Raw genomic sequence first — 18,832 nt, 5'->3', positions numbered from 1 at the left:
CAAACAACATTATTCACCAGAGTGCTGCTCAAGAAAATACCACCTTTAAGGGGAAACCTCATGCTCAGAGCCCCCACATGTCCTTTCACCCCACTAATAAAGAAGGGACACAGTGCATAGAAAAGGATTAACACAACATCAGTTCAAGTTTTATAGGTGCCTTATACAGCTGGGAAGGAAAGTTTAGGAGATCTCCCAGGACCTATGGCATACACAGTCCCATGGAGTGAGCAGCTCAGCAGCCCAGGGTTCCAGAGACAGCTTCATGAAAGGCTGGATTTCAGGAAACTCCATGCTCTAGCCCTTCATCACCAGGGACGAGGTCCTCCTACCAGTTCACCCATGACACTTGGGGGAACTGATCTCCACCATCCCAGTGCCAATCTGAGCTGGAGCACCTGGAGCTTCTACCACCTACATACAGAGGTATTCCAGAGATGGGCAATATTAATCTGTGCACCACATGCTGTGACAAATCCTGACTGTGACAGGCAGGCTGGATGAAGCATTACAGACAGAGAGCACAGCCCAAGGGCACAGGCAAGTCAGACAGAAAAACCACAGTGATGCAGTCCAACCCTCCCCTACACCCAGATAAAAACTCCAAATCACTGCAAAGCCATCTCTTCTCTTGAGCTCAGCCCACCTCCCTCCTCCAAATATCCTCCTGACTCATGTGAAACACAGCCACAGCAGCCTATTTTTATGTCTGAGCACACACTGAGAGCCTGCACAAGAGAGCCAGGATGCGGCACATCCACACTGCAGCTGACAAGATACCACAGCTCAACCAAACCAAGACTTGGAAATCCCAAGTGCACAACAAAAATACCTTTCCAAGATGCAAAAATTTCACCAACCACTGCCAAAAAGGGGAAGCTATTGGAAACTCAATTCCTCCCCCTGCCACTCAAAATATACTTCAGGTCCTAAATGAGGAAGCTTGAAGACATGGCAGGTCCTCCACCTGGGTCAGGACAATCACCAGTATTGGCACAGGCTGGAGGATGAAGGGGCTGAGAGCAGCTCTGCCAAGGACTTGGAGATGCTGGGATGCTGTGTCCAGTTCTGGGGTCCCCAACATAAAAAGGATGTGGACCTGCTAAATCAGGTCCAGAGAAAGCTACAAAAATGGTCAAGTGGCTGAAGCACCTCTTTTAAGAAGACAGTTTGTTCAGGCTAGAGAAGAAAAGGCTCCAGGGTGACCTTACTGCAGTCTGCCAATACCTAAAGGGGCCACAAGAGATCTGGAGAAGGACCTTGGACATGGGCATGTAGTGACAGGACAAGGGGGAAAGAAGGAATGGCCTAAAACTGAAAGAGGGCAGGTTAGGCTGGACATAAGGAAGAAATTCTTCCCTGTGAGGGTGGTGAAGCCCTGGAACAAGCAGCTCAGAGAGGCTCTGGCTGCCCCATCCCTGGAAGTATTCAAGGCCAGGTTGGACAGGCTCTGAGCAATCTGGTCTAGTGGGTGGCATCCATGTCCACAGCAGGGGGGTAGAAACTAGATGATCTCTAGGTTTTTTTTTTTTTGTCAGACAGTTGGAAAGGACACACTCATGAAGATTTGTTAGTGACAGAATAGTTTTCCCAACCACAGAGGACAGTGTTGCTATCAGACCCTCCCAGGACCCAGTGATTCATATCCTTAGCAAGAGCTGTTTGGGCAACAAACCACAAAATGATATGTTTGGAGTTTGTTGGGTTTTTTTTAAAAGACAAAACTGAAAATCTTGCAAGGCAGAAAGGAACTTCTAACAATCATTTCCCACAGGTTTTCTGGAAAATAACCAAACCAGACAGTGGAGAGTGGTCTGTGATCAGCTACATGCAGTTATGAAAATGTTTATGACCTGGAAACTTGAAAATCATCATGAGACAAGACCTGTTTTCCCACTACATTATGTGGAAGTCATCTCTGTAACAGCCCCTCGGTCCAACCCTCCTAAACTCCTGCCCACCACCACGGGATGCTACTACACCAAGGACCTGCTGAGTGGACTTGCTCTTGCTTTAGTTTGCATGAGAATGGCCAGCATAAGTATTTTATGTAATTATTAAATTTTAAATGGCTTTTGCAGAGTTAATCTTCATTATAACCCTCTGGGACAGCTGGTAACCCTGAGCACACACACTGCCACAGCCAGAGTCATATAAATATCCAGACACCCACAGATGCCAGCCCAAGGATTAAATTCACCTCCTGCTGCATTTTTTTTTCTCCCAGTCTTGGAGAGCGAGGAAAAAAACAAAAAAAAACCAACCTTGTTATTCGAAGAGTGATGTGTGAGAGCCTCACTGATGTGAGAAATTACAGCCCTCACGGCGCTGAAACCAGTGTTGGGTTTTTGGCAAAAACACCCTGGGCTCAGAGTGGTTTTCTACAAGGACAATCCTCTCCTGCAGAGCTGCCCTGCCTCCCACACTCGGCCCTACACCTTAATGGGCAGGCACAAATCCCAATCCCTCATTAAATTAATACAAGGGCCACCCAGGAATTTTGACCATTGGATAATTTGGGTTTTCTTTTCTGAAGCAGATTTGGGAGCAAATGTTCCAGCTTCCAAGAGGAGCTCCTCACAGCCCTGTGTATGCTGCAAATAGATGGCTCACGTAGCAACACACATTAAAAGTGATCAACCACCAGTCTTTGGTGCTAATGCAATAAGGCTGAGGAACAGGAGATGATAAAACCTGCACATGATTAGGTTTCTTCCTCTCTAAGCAGAACAGCAGCCTCCCACGTTTGCACTTTCCAAGGCTCCCTTTTATCACAAAGCCCTGGTCAGCTCTTGCATACGCCCTTTGGAAATCACATAGCTTCCCAAAAGGACAAAATTATTTTTGGGCAAACCTGAGCAATGTTTTACATTGGGTGGTTTAAGGAAGATGGTGTTCTGAACTTGTCAGATGCCACCCCAATGCTCCCATGGCAGAGGTTTGTGCTGCAGATGAAAAGTTGCTCCATCCCACACAAAGCAGAGCACTGTGCCCATGTAGGAACAAATACAGCATGAAATGCAGCAGAATAAGCTGCAGTGAGGGAGCATCCATACTCCTTGTGGTGCCCAGCACATTCCTGTCTCTTCCAATTCAACCAGCTCCCCTTCTGCCTGGGTCTCTCTCTGCGGAGGTGGACAGGCTGTCATCAGGGGACCAGCAATCATCTGCACATCATCAAGCTGCAGATGCCAGAGAAGAGGCTGCTTTGGAAAACAAAAACAAACACAACACCTTGCGCCTCTCCGTTTTGGCAGGTGGACAGACATCAATCCCTCATCTCATGCACTGCCTGCCAGAGCTCTATTAGGCTTTGCACACAAGCCCAGGGCTGCTGCTCTCCAGGCGTAGCCGCGGTTACTGAATTATGTCAGCAGCAATGGGCACACCTGCCCTCCGGAGATGCTCTGGGCATCTCTGCCCTACGTGTGGCCTGGGCACAAAACCTCAAGCCCACTGCAGTTTGAGGCTGGTGAAGCTTTAGTGCTTGAAGGAATTGTTTGTTTGCCCAGCTGTTTCCACAGCAGCTCCTCCATCCTTACAAAGCCTCCCAGTATGATCCTCTTGCCACCTGCTGGGACCTGTTCAGGAGCTGATCACAGGAAAAACTACCTCTACCAAACACTACACTAAGTGTCTTTCATCTCATTTACCCACACAAGCACTAAGGAGAGGTCCTAAAGTACCATTCAGTGTTACCCTATAGACCTGTGAGTGCCAAGTCTGCAGCAGTTTCCTTATTCAGAGTAGCAGTTAAATAGGCCTGAGGAATAACATCCTCAGCTGGACTGTTTCCATGCACTTGCTTCCCTTCATTAGGTGATGGATCTCTAGAAAAGACTGATTTAAAAAGCCCACACATAACCTTCATGTGCTGTCTCTTGCAAAGAATCATGTAATTTTACTTCGATAAGCATCTTCCAACTAACGATAAATGAGTACCTGATTCCAGTTGAGAACCAGTCTGCAATGACCCTGCCATCCCCACACCCCCACTGGTTATATTCAGGTGGGAATGCTTTGGAGCTGCAGCACAGCATCAGGCTCTCCAAGGTCCAAGATGTGGTCCCCCTTCAACACCCACAGGGACTTCCTTGGGAGCAGACCAAGCTCAAGCCCAGCCCTGGTCAGCAGCCAGCACACAAGCCAAGGACTACTCCCTACACATCACCAACCAAGAAGATCCTGGCCCTCAATGTGCTGACAACTGACAAACTAAGACCCCCAAATCCCAACACTCCCCATCGCTCCAGCATCACATCTCAACTCCCCACTTTGATTTTGAGCCATTTTAAGCACATGCTCTTCTACATGCAGTAAAGCCTCAGCTCCACCCCAGCTGCAAACAGCTTTTGCAGAACAGTTAATTTCTCTCATTATTTAACCAGAGGCTTCCTGGCTTTGCTCTCACCACCCACTGCAATAATGGGCAATTACAAGACTTGAAGAAAAATAAAAGGGAAGTGGCATCTCATGCCAGGTCAGTGCTGCCAAGATCTATTCTTCAGTCTTTCAACTCCAAAAAACAAACAAACAAAAAAAAATCACCAAACTCTTTCCTTGCCTCCTGGCATATCATTTCAGACAGCTGCTTCTACACACAGGTTTTACCCTAACATTTTGCAGTCTTTGTCTTTCATCCTCAGCTACTGAATGGATGAAAGCCAAAGGCAACAGTATCAGCAATTTCTGTTAAAAGAATTCAAGCCCATCTTCATGTTTGGCAAATAGCATGTCTGGCATGATGGCAAATCTGGCATTTCCAAGACATTTGAGAGACAAGCTCCAATTCTCACTGTTTATTGAAAGGCTCCTCTAAGCCCATTTTCTCACCTCTGGAAATGTCTGAAGAAAGGAAATGGGCATTTGATAAAATAAAGGCATGAGTCTAGTGTGTAGACTGTTCTTGATCTTCTAAAAGAAAGAAGTCATACATACAAGGTTAAACCACAGAGCCCTATCAGCCCTGTACCCATGTCACTCAGGCACCACGTGGATAATTTCTCAGGAGAACTTTGACAAGCTGTCAACTGCTGGACTACTATCTGCAGGGCTTCGAAGTAAGAGCCAACTGAGGCAGCAAGAGGTCCAGCTTCTCGAACCACAGCTATACTGTTCTACCTTCTCAATCTCTCTCTGGACAGCCCCTGTTGTGAGGATGGACACGAGGACAGACATGGAGTTAGGCTGGCTACCAACTCAGGCCATCAGTCACTGCAAGCTCTTCCCAGACCTCTGAATCATTTAATCCAATGAAAAGTACTGGCATTTGCTGCCTTGGCTGGAACATATCCATGACTGAAGACACGGGTCTAGTTCTAACACCAGCCTCCCAAGCTACTTCTATTTTTATGTTTGAGCTGTTATTTAAGGCATGTATTATGACCAGAGAGAGGGCAGGGCACAGATACCAGCTCATGGGGAGATGAGGACAAGTGAACCTCCTCCTAACACAGCTGCTGATCAGGATCACACACCTATCTCAATTATTTAAATAATTCAGGAATTCAGTCCCTTCAGGAACTGGGGAAGAGTTTTAGCCCCTGCCTCCACCCTAAACCCCTCCTCTTTTGGTAAGGAGCCCAACCACAGTGCCATGTCTTTGCTCTAGCACTGAGCAGTGCTAGTGCCACCCTGACCACACTTCACCCAGTACCCACAGCCTTGCAGAAATCAGTAATAAAATCCCCCAAATGGGCAAAGCCTTGGATGCCCACCTGGTGCTATGGGAGGCTTAGGGGGTTGCCAGTGTGAGGGCAGGAGCCCAAGGACAGCTCCTCTGAGGAGAGGCTCCAGTGCCTACGTCAGACCTGGACTTTCCTTTCAAAGGTTAAAGCTGTTTACTGAAAGGATTAGGAGGGAGGAGATGGTAAACTAGGAACAAATGGGGGTAGACCGTTTGCAAGAGCTACATAAACAGGCAATAAACACACCCCAGACCCTTGCTGGTGTGCCAGCCAACCTCTGGATGGAGGTCATACAAATGTGGGTGCACTGCCAGCACCCAGCCCAGGGTGACACCCAGCCACAAAAATCGTTTACACTCTAACTGATTGCCCTCTACACCCCTTGTGCAACCACAAACCAGGCTGGCACCTGAACCTGGGGAGCAGCTGTGGTCCTCACATCTCAGAGGGCTTTGCTTTGGTAGCCTACCATGGAGGGATCCACACAGCAGCACAGGAGGGAAAAGATTTCCCCTCTGCAACTGCCTGAAGTTTGTTCCTGGCTAAACTCACCCCTGTCTGAAATGCTGCTACAGGATGAAGCATGATTTGGGAACAAACACTGCTGGAGCAGCAGAAAGCTAAGCCATGACGCGGCAGCTCTGCAGAACATCTCAGCTGTACAGCCAGTTATTAAATAAAAGGTCAATTCCTTTACAGCACTACACCTCTCCTTTCAAGTAAACAGTCTTAAGAGCCAGACATTTCAAGAGGAAAGGCAGAGAGGGATTTATGCTCCACTGCAGAGAAGAATAATTTCCATATCTGACATGACAGAGAAGCACCACCAAGTAAGAGCTAATGAGCAAGGCCCTTCCAGCTAGTGCAACACAATTTGGTTTGCACTAAAAGCAAGACAAAGCATTAATTGGTTTGTGCCTGTTTGCCTGCCTTTATTGCACAAAGTTCATCTGAGGACATTTGGTGGCAGGAGGAAGTCACGAAGCCACCCATGCCAAGAGGAAACCTGTGTGACTGTTGCAGGAATGACTAGGAGTAACGGCGCCATTCACCTCCAGATTGGAGAGGTTCAATCACACCAAGCTGGTTTATCACCTAAGTGTGGTTTTGCTGTTACACCCAGCTTATTTCCCAAGACAAAGGGAAAATTTAGCAAGGATGTTGTGAAATTTATGCAGCTGTTAATGTGACAGAGAAGGCTGGAACAACTCACCCTGGGAAGCACAGGATGACCCACGAATGATGCCGTCCCCCCAAAGATCTGGGTGTGAGGTTTTATCTAAATGGGTTAAAACAGGCCATCCATCTCCACATGAACCTTCTCTTACCTGCATGGTTTCTTTAACTTATGATTAGTGACCCAACTCACAGCAGTGCCCACAAAGGCAGCTCTAAGGTGGCTTCCAGAAGGATCAGCTGCAGCACAGGCACTTAGGCATGGTCTGAAACACCAGGATAGAATTCAGAGCTGCACCTACTCAAAGCAGCATGGTCTGGTCCTTTCACTTGGAGCATTCCTTGTCCAGTACAAACTGCTCTTCTCTGAGGTGCTTCAAGAAACAGGAAAGCATCAGAAATTCAACCAACTGGTCATTAAAGTCTTGGGGAAAAGGGTTATTGCAAGTTAGCAACAACCACTCCTTTTTGACCTATGAATCATGGCTAAACCCATGTATTCCTGGTAGTGCCCACAAACAAGGATGTCTAATAAGGTTCCATAACTCCATTGCAGATCACTCATCACAGTCTCATGGACCATGCTTTGGGTGCCGCAGATTTTAGGGACAATGGAGTGCAAGGGTTATGGGAAAAAGATATCAGCAACAGAAAAAAGTTTAAGAAACTGCAGCCCAAGAACACAAAAGAGTTAAAAGGAAACTGATAAGCAACACAAACACAGGAGAAGGCAGAAAACCAATTCCAACAAGATCTTACCGGTTGTATAAATGAATTAATGAAGGCAAACAAAGTGTAGGTCTATTAATCAGCAGGAAGGTGAAGAAAGTACATGACAGAAGACGCCCTATTCAAAACCTTCTTTGCTTTGTACTTGATCACTCAAGGATGTCTTTCATCAAGGACTGATCTCTCTTAAACCTTCCAATCTTTGCTCAATCCATTCTTTGTTTGCCACCCCCCCCCCTTGTTAAATGTGCTTTTCTAAAGGTTAACTGTGAACGGATGTTTAAGGTTGAGCAATGTCTGCACAAGATAAAGGAAGGTCAAAATTGCCATGGGAGCTTTGCAGAGGAAGAACTGTGCATCCCACTAGGGAGATGATGGCTGTTTGGTGCTCACGGTCATACCACCATTAGTTTATCACTGATTTTTACAAATTTCAACTTGAAGATTACAACATGCCATCTTTAAAGTCTCATCAGAAAGCTGACAGCAAATCATCCACTAAATGAACAGAAAACAGTACCAAAAAGAGAGTCCAGGCAGACCTGACAACACTCGTGGAGCTGTACACATCCACAACTCAGCCTTTAAGGATAACCTTTCTGGCTCCAGTGTGGACAGAGGGCTTGGGACACAAGCCAGCACTTGGGATTTAGGGCTAAGAACTGAAATTGAGGCAGTGCCAAGAGGTGGGGAATGACTCAGCTTTCCAGAAACAGACAGGGATGAGGGGATAAAGGATGACACGAAAGACAACCAGATCCATGCCTGAGTCACGGAGAAAATAAGGACCATATGAAACAGAAAAAAAGCAGGAAGGGAAGAAAACGGGGATGGGGGGAAAGGTGCCTTCATTCAAAATCATTCTACCAATGGAAGAAGGGTAGAAGCTGGAGAAGCTGGGTGAGAAGAAGAAGAGAAGCTAGAGCGAGCAGGTGTCACTCCCTCCATTAACCCTTCCTTCAGGAGCAGGGACACACCATGGGAACTGGAAGGAGGAGAAACCAAGGATGAAGAAACATCTGAGGAACCATGCTTTGTGAGGGCTTTGTTCCCACTACAAGACCCACCAAATGAGGAAAGCCACAGGTCACTGGCTGTGGGGTTGGCCCCTCCACAGCCCTGGGTTGGAGTGGGGAGAACCCCACACGGTCACTATTGCTCACCATGCCCGTTGCAGTAATAGATCCACTTCTCCCTGTTCTGTGTGGGGGTGGTGGACTTTTTCATAATAGCTTTTTCCACAATGGCACTGGGATCTTGCCGGGGTCCCTTCTTCAGAGTCCGTGAGCTCTTTCTGACGCTGCAGACCACGATCACCACCAGGACCAGCAGCAGGAACAGGACGATCATCCACGGCAAGTGCTCGTTGATGTCGAAGTGCTGGTGGACGTTCTGCGAGCCTCGCCGGGGCGGCCTGTATGGGACACTGGGCTTCTCGCCCCCCATCATCTCCAGGGATGGCTGCTTCTCCAGCGCTTGGCTGGTCTGCTTGTGCCGGTAGCTCTGGGCCTGGCTGGTGGTGCCAGAGCCCATGAGGGTCCCGCCGATGCTGTCCGTCTCGTTGGCTGAGGTTTCGTTGTAGTACCGTGCCCGCTCCACCATGCTGCTGGACGCACGCGGCGCTGGAGAGGGGACAAAATCGGGAACTGAAGAGTTCAGACCTGCGGGAGGAGAGGAGAGTTGAGTGTCACGGCCCTGGAGATGCGATATGGCATCACATCACGGGCTAAGACCTGCCTGAGCATCAGCTTGGCCAGCAGACAGAAACCCAACGCCAGGCAGCGAGAAAGAGTAGAGGTGAAGTTGAGGTTTGCCTCTGGGAACAGATGGGTATGGTTACAAAGGGAGCTTCAAGGTAAAACTGACCCTTGCTGGTTAAGGCTAGAGGCAGCTTATTACAAAAAACGAGTCACTAAAGGCATGTTGTCAGACTGGGTTTGTCCCACATTCAGCATTTCTCAGAAAACCAACAACTTTGAGTGAGTTGTTTTTCTTTTTAGGTTTATGAACATTAACTTTAGGTAATTTGTGGAATTTCATATTTGGGTTAAAAGTACAAAAAAACATGACAATTTGTAGGCTTAGTGTCTCTCCACTGGGTTTGTTAAGGAAGTAAAATCTCTTTTTTATCAGCCCTGCAAGCAGCTGCAGAGGAATCAGCTACAGAATAGGTCTCCGAAGCAATCGAACTTCCCCTTAAGAGCTACCTTCCACCTTTATTGAAGAGCTACCTTCACCAACACCTCTCAGGTCCCAGCCAGATGTGAAATGTGAACCAAAGCCTGGTGAGAAGAGGAAGAAAGGCTGCAGTGGCGAAAACTACAGATTATTTTAGAAAGTCATTTTTGCAGATTGTGTCTCGTCCCAGCTGAGACAGAGAGTGGGTGCATTCGTCTGTACCTGGTTTTGCCCCCAGTTTGGTTACCCAAAACACCCTAATAAGGACACAAACAGAGAAAACACTTCAACTTCTACGTAATTGTCAACAATGATTTCAAAGTTCAGGAAACACCCTCTTGTACACTCCCAATGATACACCAACATCAGGGCAAGCTTTGAGAACTAACAAAGGTGAAGCACTGGAAGCCTACCACTGTCAACACTTCTCTGTTATTATATTTACTAACTCAGCTGTTGAGGTCATCAAAAGTTGCATTTTTAAATAAAAATGCCTCATTTGAGATACTATAGGGAAGCTGCTTTCCAGGGAGCGCAGAATACCACTTTAAATGGAGTCCTGTAGCACCCTTGAAACCAGCCACAGCTAAGGCATCACCATAAATGCTGCAAGGATGAGCCACTGCCAATTAAACGAGAGAAAGAGGAATTCCACATAGTAATCTTACGAGATTGTAGGAAAACAAGTTACAGGACAGCCAAGGCTCCTGCAGGGCTGTTTCAGCAATGGCTCCCATTCAACCAATACTGTGACACAGTACAGAGTGAAAGGCAGTAAGGAAAGCACAGGCACAAAAGCAGTGAATCCATCAGAGGAGGAATCTCCCTGCTGCAGGGAGACTGCAGGGGTTTTCCGGCTGCATCCCAGCCCAGGTTCACCAAAACTGCACAGACTTGTGCCAGCACATCACAGAGACAGGAAAAGAGGCTGGGAAAAGCCGTGTCCTTTCAGCCCAAACAGAAGGACAGCCAGAAATCCAATCAGGACTGCAGTCTCAGTGAAAATGATATTAAACATGGTTTAATACAAGTGAGGGCAACCCGATGCCATGAAGCAGAAGCACCACCCAGGCTTTAAACCAGGTTGATTTTTAACAGCTAACACCAACCCTGACCAAGGCAGGATCACAATCCCTCAGTCAAAACCACACCTGCGTTTCAGGGGTGGACATTACCTTTGGGAAGATCAGCAGTTGGTGGAACTTCATAGGGCTGCTCACCCGCTTCGGTGCTTGATGAAGTCAAAGCCGTGTTCGGAAGGGACGCTGGAGAACCACAGACGTTGTCACTCTCCTTCGTCCCCGGCTTGATGACCACCATGTTTTTCGCAAAGCAGTCAGTGTAGGGTTTGCACTTCATCACACTAGAAGGCACATCAGAAAAGGTACCACGAGAGCACGGCTTGCACCTGACGTCTTCGGTCTCGGTTCCTTTCTTGCGGACGCCCCAGCCGACCGGGCACACCGTGTAAGGGACGCAGGTATCGTTTGTCTGAAACGTACCAGACAGGCAAGTGCACTCGCGGTCAGTCAAGGCAGTACAATGAGTTTTCTCAATCATTGGCAGTTCACAGGGGTTCCTACAGGGGTGGCACCGCTCTATGCCGTTCTCGTGCTTGGTAAAGGTCCCATCTGGACAAGGGCTGCACTCTCTTAAGGTACTCTTTGTACAGTGCTTAGACACGTAGGTTCCTGCAGGACATTTGTCACAGGTCAGCTCTTCGTTGGTGGCACGGTCAAGGTGGCGGTACTTGCCAGGGGAGAGGCTGATGGCATTCTGCTCAGAGGTCAGCTTCGACTGACCATCAGCGGTGCCAAGGAGCATGAGCAGCTGGAAAACAAACAGGAGGTATCAGCCAACAACTGCATGCAAATGGAGCCCTCTCTGTCAACGACTCCCAGTAGGATCACATGGGATGTCCCAGAGCTATGGGACTACGGACAAGTTACTACAGCCACAGAAGGGACCTCAGTGAGGCTGGAGGGGAATGGAACCGGTGTAGGTGGCAGCACGCTCTCCAGACACATCCCCAGCTACGATTATAATTGCTTAAACTTGACACCACACTTCTCGGTGAAACTAAGCATCATTTACACTGCAACCCTGCCAGGGTGGTAAATACTGCTAATTGTGTTTCAGCAGTACGTGCTACCTGGCCACCCCAGGAGAATTCAGACCAGCTTTGCATTTCAAGGCTGAAAGGCTGCAGCACGAGGCAGGCGCTCACTGACAAGACAGAAAACATATGCAGATGGCAGCTCTGACCTGTAAAGCTTTCCTTCCCTATTTGTTAATCTGCACTTGTTCAAATAGTTACCTTTCTGAGTAACACAAACCAGGATGAAATCCAGGCTAGCGGCTGTTTCTGGGCTGTTTCTCAGTTCCTCTGCCTTTCCACGATTTTTTATGACCTGGTGCAACTGTTGGGTTTGGCGAGACCACAAGGGATGTTCTGCTTTGAGCCTCCAACCACATCTGAACCCACTCTAAACAAGCTGCATTAGCAACAGGAGAAAAAACCTGGTGCTATTTTTATGCTCTTCAAGGAACTCTGCTGTAACTCAGCTTCTCATTGCATCATACACAGGTAAAAGGACACCAGCTTTTAGACACTGAACTGGAAGCAACTGAGCTTTGCTATAAATTCATCTCTCTCTACTGACCTCCAATCCCAAAGCTTTATTCCCTTAATTCCTTTGCAATGATGCTTCTCCATCCCAAAGAGAAGCTCCATCTATCAAGAAGTATCTCTGTTTCCTCCAGAAGACCTCTGGTCCATGGATTTAATGTCATTTATAACATTAGCGGAGATAAGGCAGCAAGAACAAAAGGCATATCAAAAGAAAGGCAGACACAACTTCACACAGCATGCAAAGCAATAGGAAACATGTTTCCAAACAGCCACAGGCTAAGTTTGGAGGGACAGAGGGAACAAGTCACTGTTATCTTGAATTTTCAAACATTTTCTACACTGAAGGTAAAAAGACCAGAGATCCTAATGCTGTTCAGCTGCAGAGCCAAGCACATAAATCACTTGGCTGTGTTATACAATCCATCGCCTCTTGCTCTGCTACCTATTCTGGGCTATCAGCCAAGAGGAATATATTCAGAAGGGAAAAAAAAAAATAAAAGGTTCCCAACAACATGACTCTGCAGAAGGCACATAGCGGCAGAGCCGCAAGCTGCGCTGCATCATTTTTGGTGCAGTCTGTCGCTTCCTGGAAACACACAGCACATTTCTGTTTCACCTGCTAAATAATTTACAGCTTGGGATTTGTACAAAACACTTCAAATTTTTATTTTTTTTAATTTAGTTTTCTGCCCCTGAAGCAGCAATTACAGAGCCGGCAGAAGCAGGCAAGCCCGCAGGAGCTGACGAGGATCCTGCAGCGGCTAGACTAATTACAGCACGTCAAATTAAAAAGCGGGACTGCCCTGGCAGGCAGCAAAGGCTTACAGGATGCATTTTACTTTTCCCCTCCCCTAAGACATGATTTAACAAAGCGCTTAGCTGGCTCTAAGAAAACCTGCCACCCTCCCCTGTAATCTCCATGACGCATCCCTGAATTAGCAAACTGGCCTCTTAAGGTGGCAGGAGGGGTCACCTGTGTTACTCACCCTGCTCCCGTGCCAGTGCCGAGCAGGACAGGGTGACAGGAGAGGCAGGACAGGCAGTGGCTCTTCTGCCTTGCCAGGAGTGAGTTGTGTGCTGCTGTCTCAGATCCTGATTTCTCGCTCTGCATCAAGCTAGACTCTGGGAAACCCGTGGACAGCCCCGCTACAAGCATGTGCCATGGTTCCCTCCTGTTCTCCCCATTCCAGCATCTTCCCATCCCTCACCCAGGCAACCAAAGCCTGTAATAGCACTAGGTTTGAGTTGGCTTTTTTGAGGTTTTTTTAAAACCCCATCATAAGAAAAGCAGTGCTGGTATTTTTGAACATCTCAAGATCTTCAGCTGCACATGCACTTCCAAGGGAGAACAGCAAGTTCCAGTGGGGGATGGCTAAGCAGCACTGAGCATCTGCTATTTATTCAGACTGGCATTTCTGCTCCCTAAAATAATCCAACTGCTCAGGTTTTGCAGCACCTAGATCTCTGAAAGCAAAGGCAAGGAGAGGAGGACATCTTCAGCAAAAAGGAGTGTCTGCTGGTTTGGTCTCTCACCCTCAGGGCTGCCCAGCAGCACACAGACCTGGACCTTTCCAGCTGACACTCACAGTTCCAGTGGAAAAAGCAAGTAAGTAACAAAGTGAGCTCTGCTGAGCCACTGCACTCCATTTCATTACTCTGCTACCAAAGGAAGTGCACAGGGTAACAAAAAAAACACAGAAATAACCAGAATGGGTACAAGACAACACTAAAGAGCTGACTTGGTTTCAGCAGTTTCAGCAATGCTCTCCGTGCCCAATACAGGAACAAAGAAAGGCTTTTAATGGGATGGGGTCCCTTTCCAAGAGGGTCAAGCAGGACAGGGTGGCCACAAGCCCGAAGAGCATCCCCAACTCAGCACCAACATCCTGCACCACACAGGCAAAGGCACCTCCCAGCCACCTTCACCTATTTCAGCACATGAAGGCTCTATGGTGTGTGGAAATGTGATCAGGCTGGGGAACACCATCATTCTGACCTCCTCACACCAGGAAACACTCAGGCAAGAGGACCTCCACATTCAGCTGCAAACAAACCCTCGAGGCAGCAGCACTCCACAGCTGGTGTGGACACGACCCACCTCAGCATCACCCAGCCTGATGACTCCATCTCAGAAGGTGCCTCTGTGCTGTGCTCCCATCACCCTTTTTCAATAACTGTGCTGCAGGGAGACCTGACGGGCAATCTGCACAGGAAACAGCTCTTAGGGGCCACAAGCTGCTTTGGCACGTGCACAGAGGATGCAGCTGCAAACACCTGGGAAACCTGGTCCAGTGGTTGGCATACCTGCCCATGGCAGAGGTGTTGGAACTAGATGATCTCTAAAGTCCCTTCCAACACAAAGCCATTCTTTGATTCCATGAATACAGCATCTCCTTCAGGGACCCAAAGCTGCACAGTGAGTCAAAACACCAGCAGAAACTTGGTGAATCAACTTGCTGCCCCGGAATTTGTGTCCTAAAATGCTGCGACACTGAGATTGCCATAACCTCAGGTTGTGTACAGTGCTGCCCTGCTGCCAGACTTGTGGGGACACAGAAATAAATCTAAAACGAAAGTAAAAATTTTAAAAAATTAAAATTAAAACAACCCAAAACACGAATGGCAGCTAAACACAGGGCACTTGATCCTGGTAGAGAAGAGCAAGAGCAGAGACCTGCAAGTGAGCAGGGACCAACAGTGCTAAAACTGATACTCTGGGAATGGTTTCCAAGCAAAACCAGCAGAATTTGGTAGAAATGGCAGCTGGCTCTGTGGCATTGCCTTGGCACAGGCTGGGGATGAGCTGCACTGCCTGCCGCCCTTCCCAGAGGTCAGCTGCACCCTTCTCCGACACTACTGGGAAAGTGCTTGCAACATTAAAGTAAAAGAAATAAACACATAAAAACACCAGAAAGACAAATAAACTGGTCTGGAAGTTTTACGGTAACTTGGCAGACTGAAGGAGCAAATGTCCTGCCCCAATCACTGTAAAAAGTATCAAATTACTCAGTCCGAAAAAAGTTGCCTGTGAGGAGAGTACTGAAGAGTAAGGCAAATTTCTGCTTCTTGCAACACGACCAGCTATTTCAGCTGGTTTGGGGTTTGTGAAATGAGAGTCCGGGACTCACTGCTCAGCAGTTCCTTTACTCCATCTCAAGAGCGAAACACAGGGAGTGGAGCGAGCCAGAACAGCAGCACCACAACATCTGGTCCCCAGGAAAGAAAACCCAGCAGCCAACCCTGCAGCCAGCACAGACCAGAGCTGGGGAGCATCCCTGCCAGCCACGGTTTTGCTCCAAACTGATTAAATCCTCCAGCCTTCCAAAAGCCCCAAGCTGAAGTAAGGTGATGTCGTTCTGGTTCCAGGCAAGGGCAGTGGGGAAGATGGTGGAAACTACCTTGCAGCAGTCAGTGGGGTCCCAAAAAATCCACCAAGCAAATGAAATCACAGCTAACACCAGCCCCACACAACTGCTGCCAAGCTGCTACTGCTCCAAAACCCAGCAGCCAGCCAGATTTGGGATTGCTGTACTAGTAGAAGACCCACAAGCTATCCATTTGAACATACTTCCCTTGAACACACTTCCTTCAGGCTGGAAAGACATGAACTCCTTGTCTGACCAAAAGGAGATGCCCAAAATGTTGAAGGTATCGGATGAAAACCCAAAGAGGATCCTGCCAGCTCACAAGCAAATGGGAATTTTGCGTTACTTGCTTGTACAATCACACACACAGGAGTGAGAACACACTCACACACACAAGTAACATACATGTGTATTTGCTCAGTCTTGCTTCATGCCCCAAAATTGCTGTTGTATTTCCCCACACCTTTATATCACTCTTTTTTTCCACCTCTTCCCTCTATACACCACCATTCCCAACTGACCTCCAGGATCCCAGCTGGAGCTGCATATCTCAAACTCCCCATCAGCATCTCATCTTCCAGACGTGCAGCAGCACTGGCTTCTCCCAGCTCCTTTCTCCCAGCGGGACTCCAGCACTCGGGAGCGCCCAGCCAGCACCAAGCACAGACCCCGTCTGCTCCGCCACTGCGCCAAGTTCCCCTTCGCCTCCAGAGCAACGAGGCTGTTTCCCGGCTAATGCCCTTCCAGCTTCAGATTATTTGTTGTTTACTCGGATTCCTGTCGAGCCAGCGCCAGCTTGCTCAGATCCACCTTGAGTTCAAGAGCAAGTGCTCCCCTCGGTTACACAACCCAGCCGCAGCAGCTGCGGCGTCTGCCTGACACACCGAATTACTGTCTCTCCCCAAAGAGACGGGATGTAGCCCTAAAGCGCTGATTGGGAAGTGCCCTAGCTGGGAAGGTAAAAGGGGAGATAAAGCTGCCGGAAAACATTTCCGCGATAAGTCAGGGGAGCCGCCTCCCATTCGTAGCGGGGAGTTTTACTGCCTGTCCAAAGGGTGGCAAGAAAAGCAGCTGCGGAGGGAGGGAGGGAGGGACGGACGGACGGATGGATGGATGGATGGATGGATGGATCCCTCTCCAGTGCTCCCAGAGCAGCGCAGATAGCAGAGCAGGGATCCGCTCAGCTGTGGCTGTGCGGCACAGCCCCGGCTGGGGGATGCCGCCGCCTGCACTAACAGGGATGGGGAGGATGGATATCGCAGGGAATATCGCACCTAGCCGGCGTCCCCTACCGGGACCCGAGGTTGGGGCGGGCAGCAACCCCGGGGAAGGCGCAGCGGAGCCCCGCACAGCCCCGGACAGGCGGAGCGGGGTCAGCAGGACCCCCAACCACCCTCCCCTCCTGCCGAGCTGCCCCAGGCGGGGCAGGAGGCGCGGGCGGGCGGCCCCGCACTGCAGCACATCCCCACCCACCCGCGCCGCGGACGCGCGGATGCTGCGCGGGCGGCGCGGGCACGGACGGATCCCCGCGCTCCGCACACTCACCGCGAGGATGCCGGCGAACCCGGCGGAGCTCCGGCTCGCCGCGGCGGCCCCCATGGTGGCGGGGCCGGGGCTGCGGGCGAGGCGCTGCCTCAGGCGGCGGGGCGCGGGGCCGGCGGCGGCCGGGCGCCCATGGCGGGGGCCGGGCCGGGCCCGGGGCCGAGCCGGGGCCGGGGCCGGGCCGGGCGGGGCGGGGGCCCAGCCGCGCTCCCACCTGCCCTGCCCTGCCCTGCCCTGCTGCGGGGCCGCCGCGCGCGCTCTGCCGCGGGGGCGGCGCGCGCGTGGGGGCGGCGCGCGGGGCCGGGGCGGGGCCCGGCGGTGGCGTCACCCGCCCGCGCGCCAGGGCGCCCTCCCGCGGCGCGGGACCCGCGCGGGGACCCCGCGGCCCCCGCGTCCCGCCCCGGCCGCGGGGCAGCGCCCGCTCCGCTTCCCCCGGCCTGCCCCGGCTTGGGTGGGGCTCAGGCGTCCCAGGGCAGCGGAGAAACCGCAGCCGGGAGCGGGTGTTCGGCACCGTGAAATCTCCGGGGGGAGACTTTTGTTTGTTTTATTTTTCGCGTTCTCCAATGTCAGAAATACCGGGAAGAATTTTTTCACAGAAGGGGTGGTGAGCACTGGCACAGGTTGTCCAGAGAAGCTGTGGAGCTCCATCCCTGCCTCATCCCTCATCCCGAGGCCCGCTTGGACAGGTTTCTGAGCAGCCTGGTCTAGTGGGTGGCATCCCTTCTGATGGAATGGGGGTTGCACCTAGACAGCCTTTAAATGTCCAGTCCAACCTAAACCATTCTATGACTCTATGAACACGTAGGACATTCCCTGTGGTGGAGGAATTTACCAGGGAACAGACACTTCCCTCCATGGAGGAGGATTAGCTGGATGCTGAGGGTGGCCACAGCATAGACAGTGCCCTCACTGCCCATCTTGCAGCATCTGAGCAGGGTGGGCAGAGCAGGGTGACGGTCACACATCGATACCTGTGGCAAGTGATGGAAACAGGTCCAGGTTTGTCCAGGGTGTCAGGGGAAACAGGAGATGGGGCCCGAGTCAGGACTGGAAAGGATGCAACCTGTGTCCAAGGTCCTTACAGGAAATGGGAACTGAGGTGAGACTTCAGCATCGTTCCGAAGTCTGACCAGGAGACCAGGGCACCCCCAGGTACGGCTGATCAGGGCCTTCAAAGTTTATGAGTGCTGCAAATCAAGGCTGTTTATGACTCTCTACATTGCTGGTTATCTATTGAGAAAAACACTCAAAACACCTGATTTCCAGAGCCTGCAGAAATCCTCGTGACCAACAGTCACCTTCTGGAGATTCCCTGAAGGCACATGAACCAAGGGGAGGTTTCAGTGCCATGCCAAAGGAAACAGCACAGAACTTATAAAATCCATCTAAAAAGGGGGAGGAGTGGGGGGAAATGTGGTGCTCTAAAGAAGTGTGGATTCTATCCAAGCCCTTCTGAAGCTCACAAGAAGCCTCATTCTGATTCCAGGGAGTTTTGAGTCCAGCTAGAAGGCTCCTCTCCCAGG

The 18,832-nt window shown here is 50.0% G+C and overlaps 1 protein-coding gene across 3 annotated transcripts in view; it reads right to left on the bottom strand.

The window, feature by feature from the left end:
* TNFRSF21 (TNF receptor superfamily member 21) overlaps nucleotides 1-17,425 on the bottom strand; it is a 35,092-nt gene extending 17,667 nt beyond the window's left edge. The window contains exons 1-3 of one of the 3 annotated variants that reach the window (XM_053938961.1): nucleotides 17,313-17,425; nucleotides 10,946-11,600; nucleotides 8,756-9,253 (exon numbers count right to left, since the gene is read on the bottom strand). In XM_053938961.1, the coding sequence (XP_053794936.1) occupies nucleotides 8,756-9,253; nucleotides 10,946-11,600; nucleotides 17,313-17,366 (1,207 nt within the window). In that variant the 5' untranslated portion in view covers nucleotides 17,367-17,425. Of the gene's footprint in view, nucleotides 1-8,755; nucleotides 9,254-10,945; nucleotides 11,601-13,388; nucleotides 13,408-16,288; nucleotides 16,692-17,312 lie in introns of those variants that run through there. The other 2 variants (XM_053938962.1, XM_053938964.1) reach the window with 2 other exon arrangements.
* Nucleotides 17,426-18,832: the final 1,407 nt, after the last annotated feature.

This window comes from Vidua chalybeata, chromosome 3, assembly GCF_026979565.1.
Source record: "Vidua chalybeata isolate OUT-0048 chromosome 3, bVidCha1 merged haplotype, whole genome shotgun sequence".
NCBI lineage: Eukaryota > Metazoa > Chordata > Aves > Passeriformes > Viduidae > Vidua > Vidua chalybeata.
The sequence above is the reverse complement of the archived record's forward strand: the minus strand, read 5'-3'. Positions and strand labels throughout refer to the sequence as shown.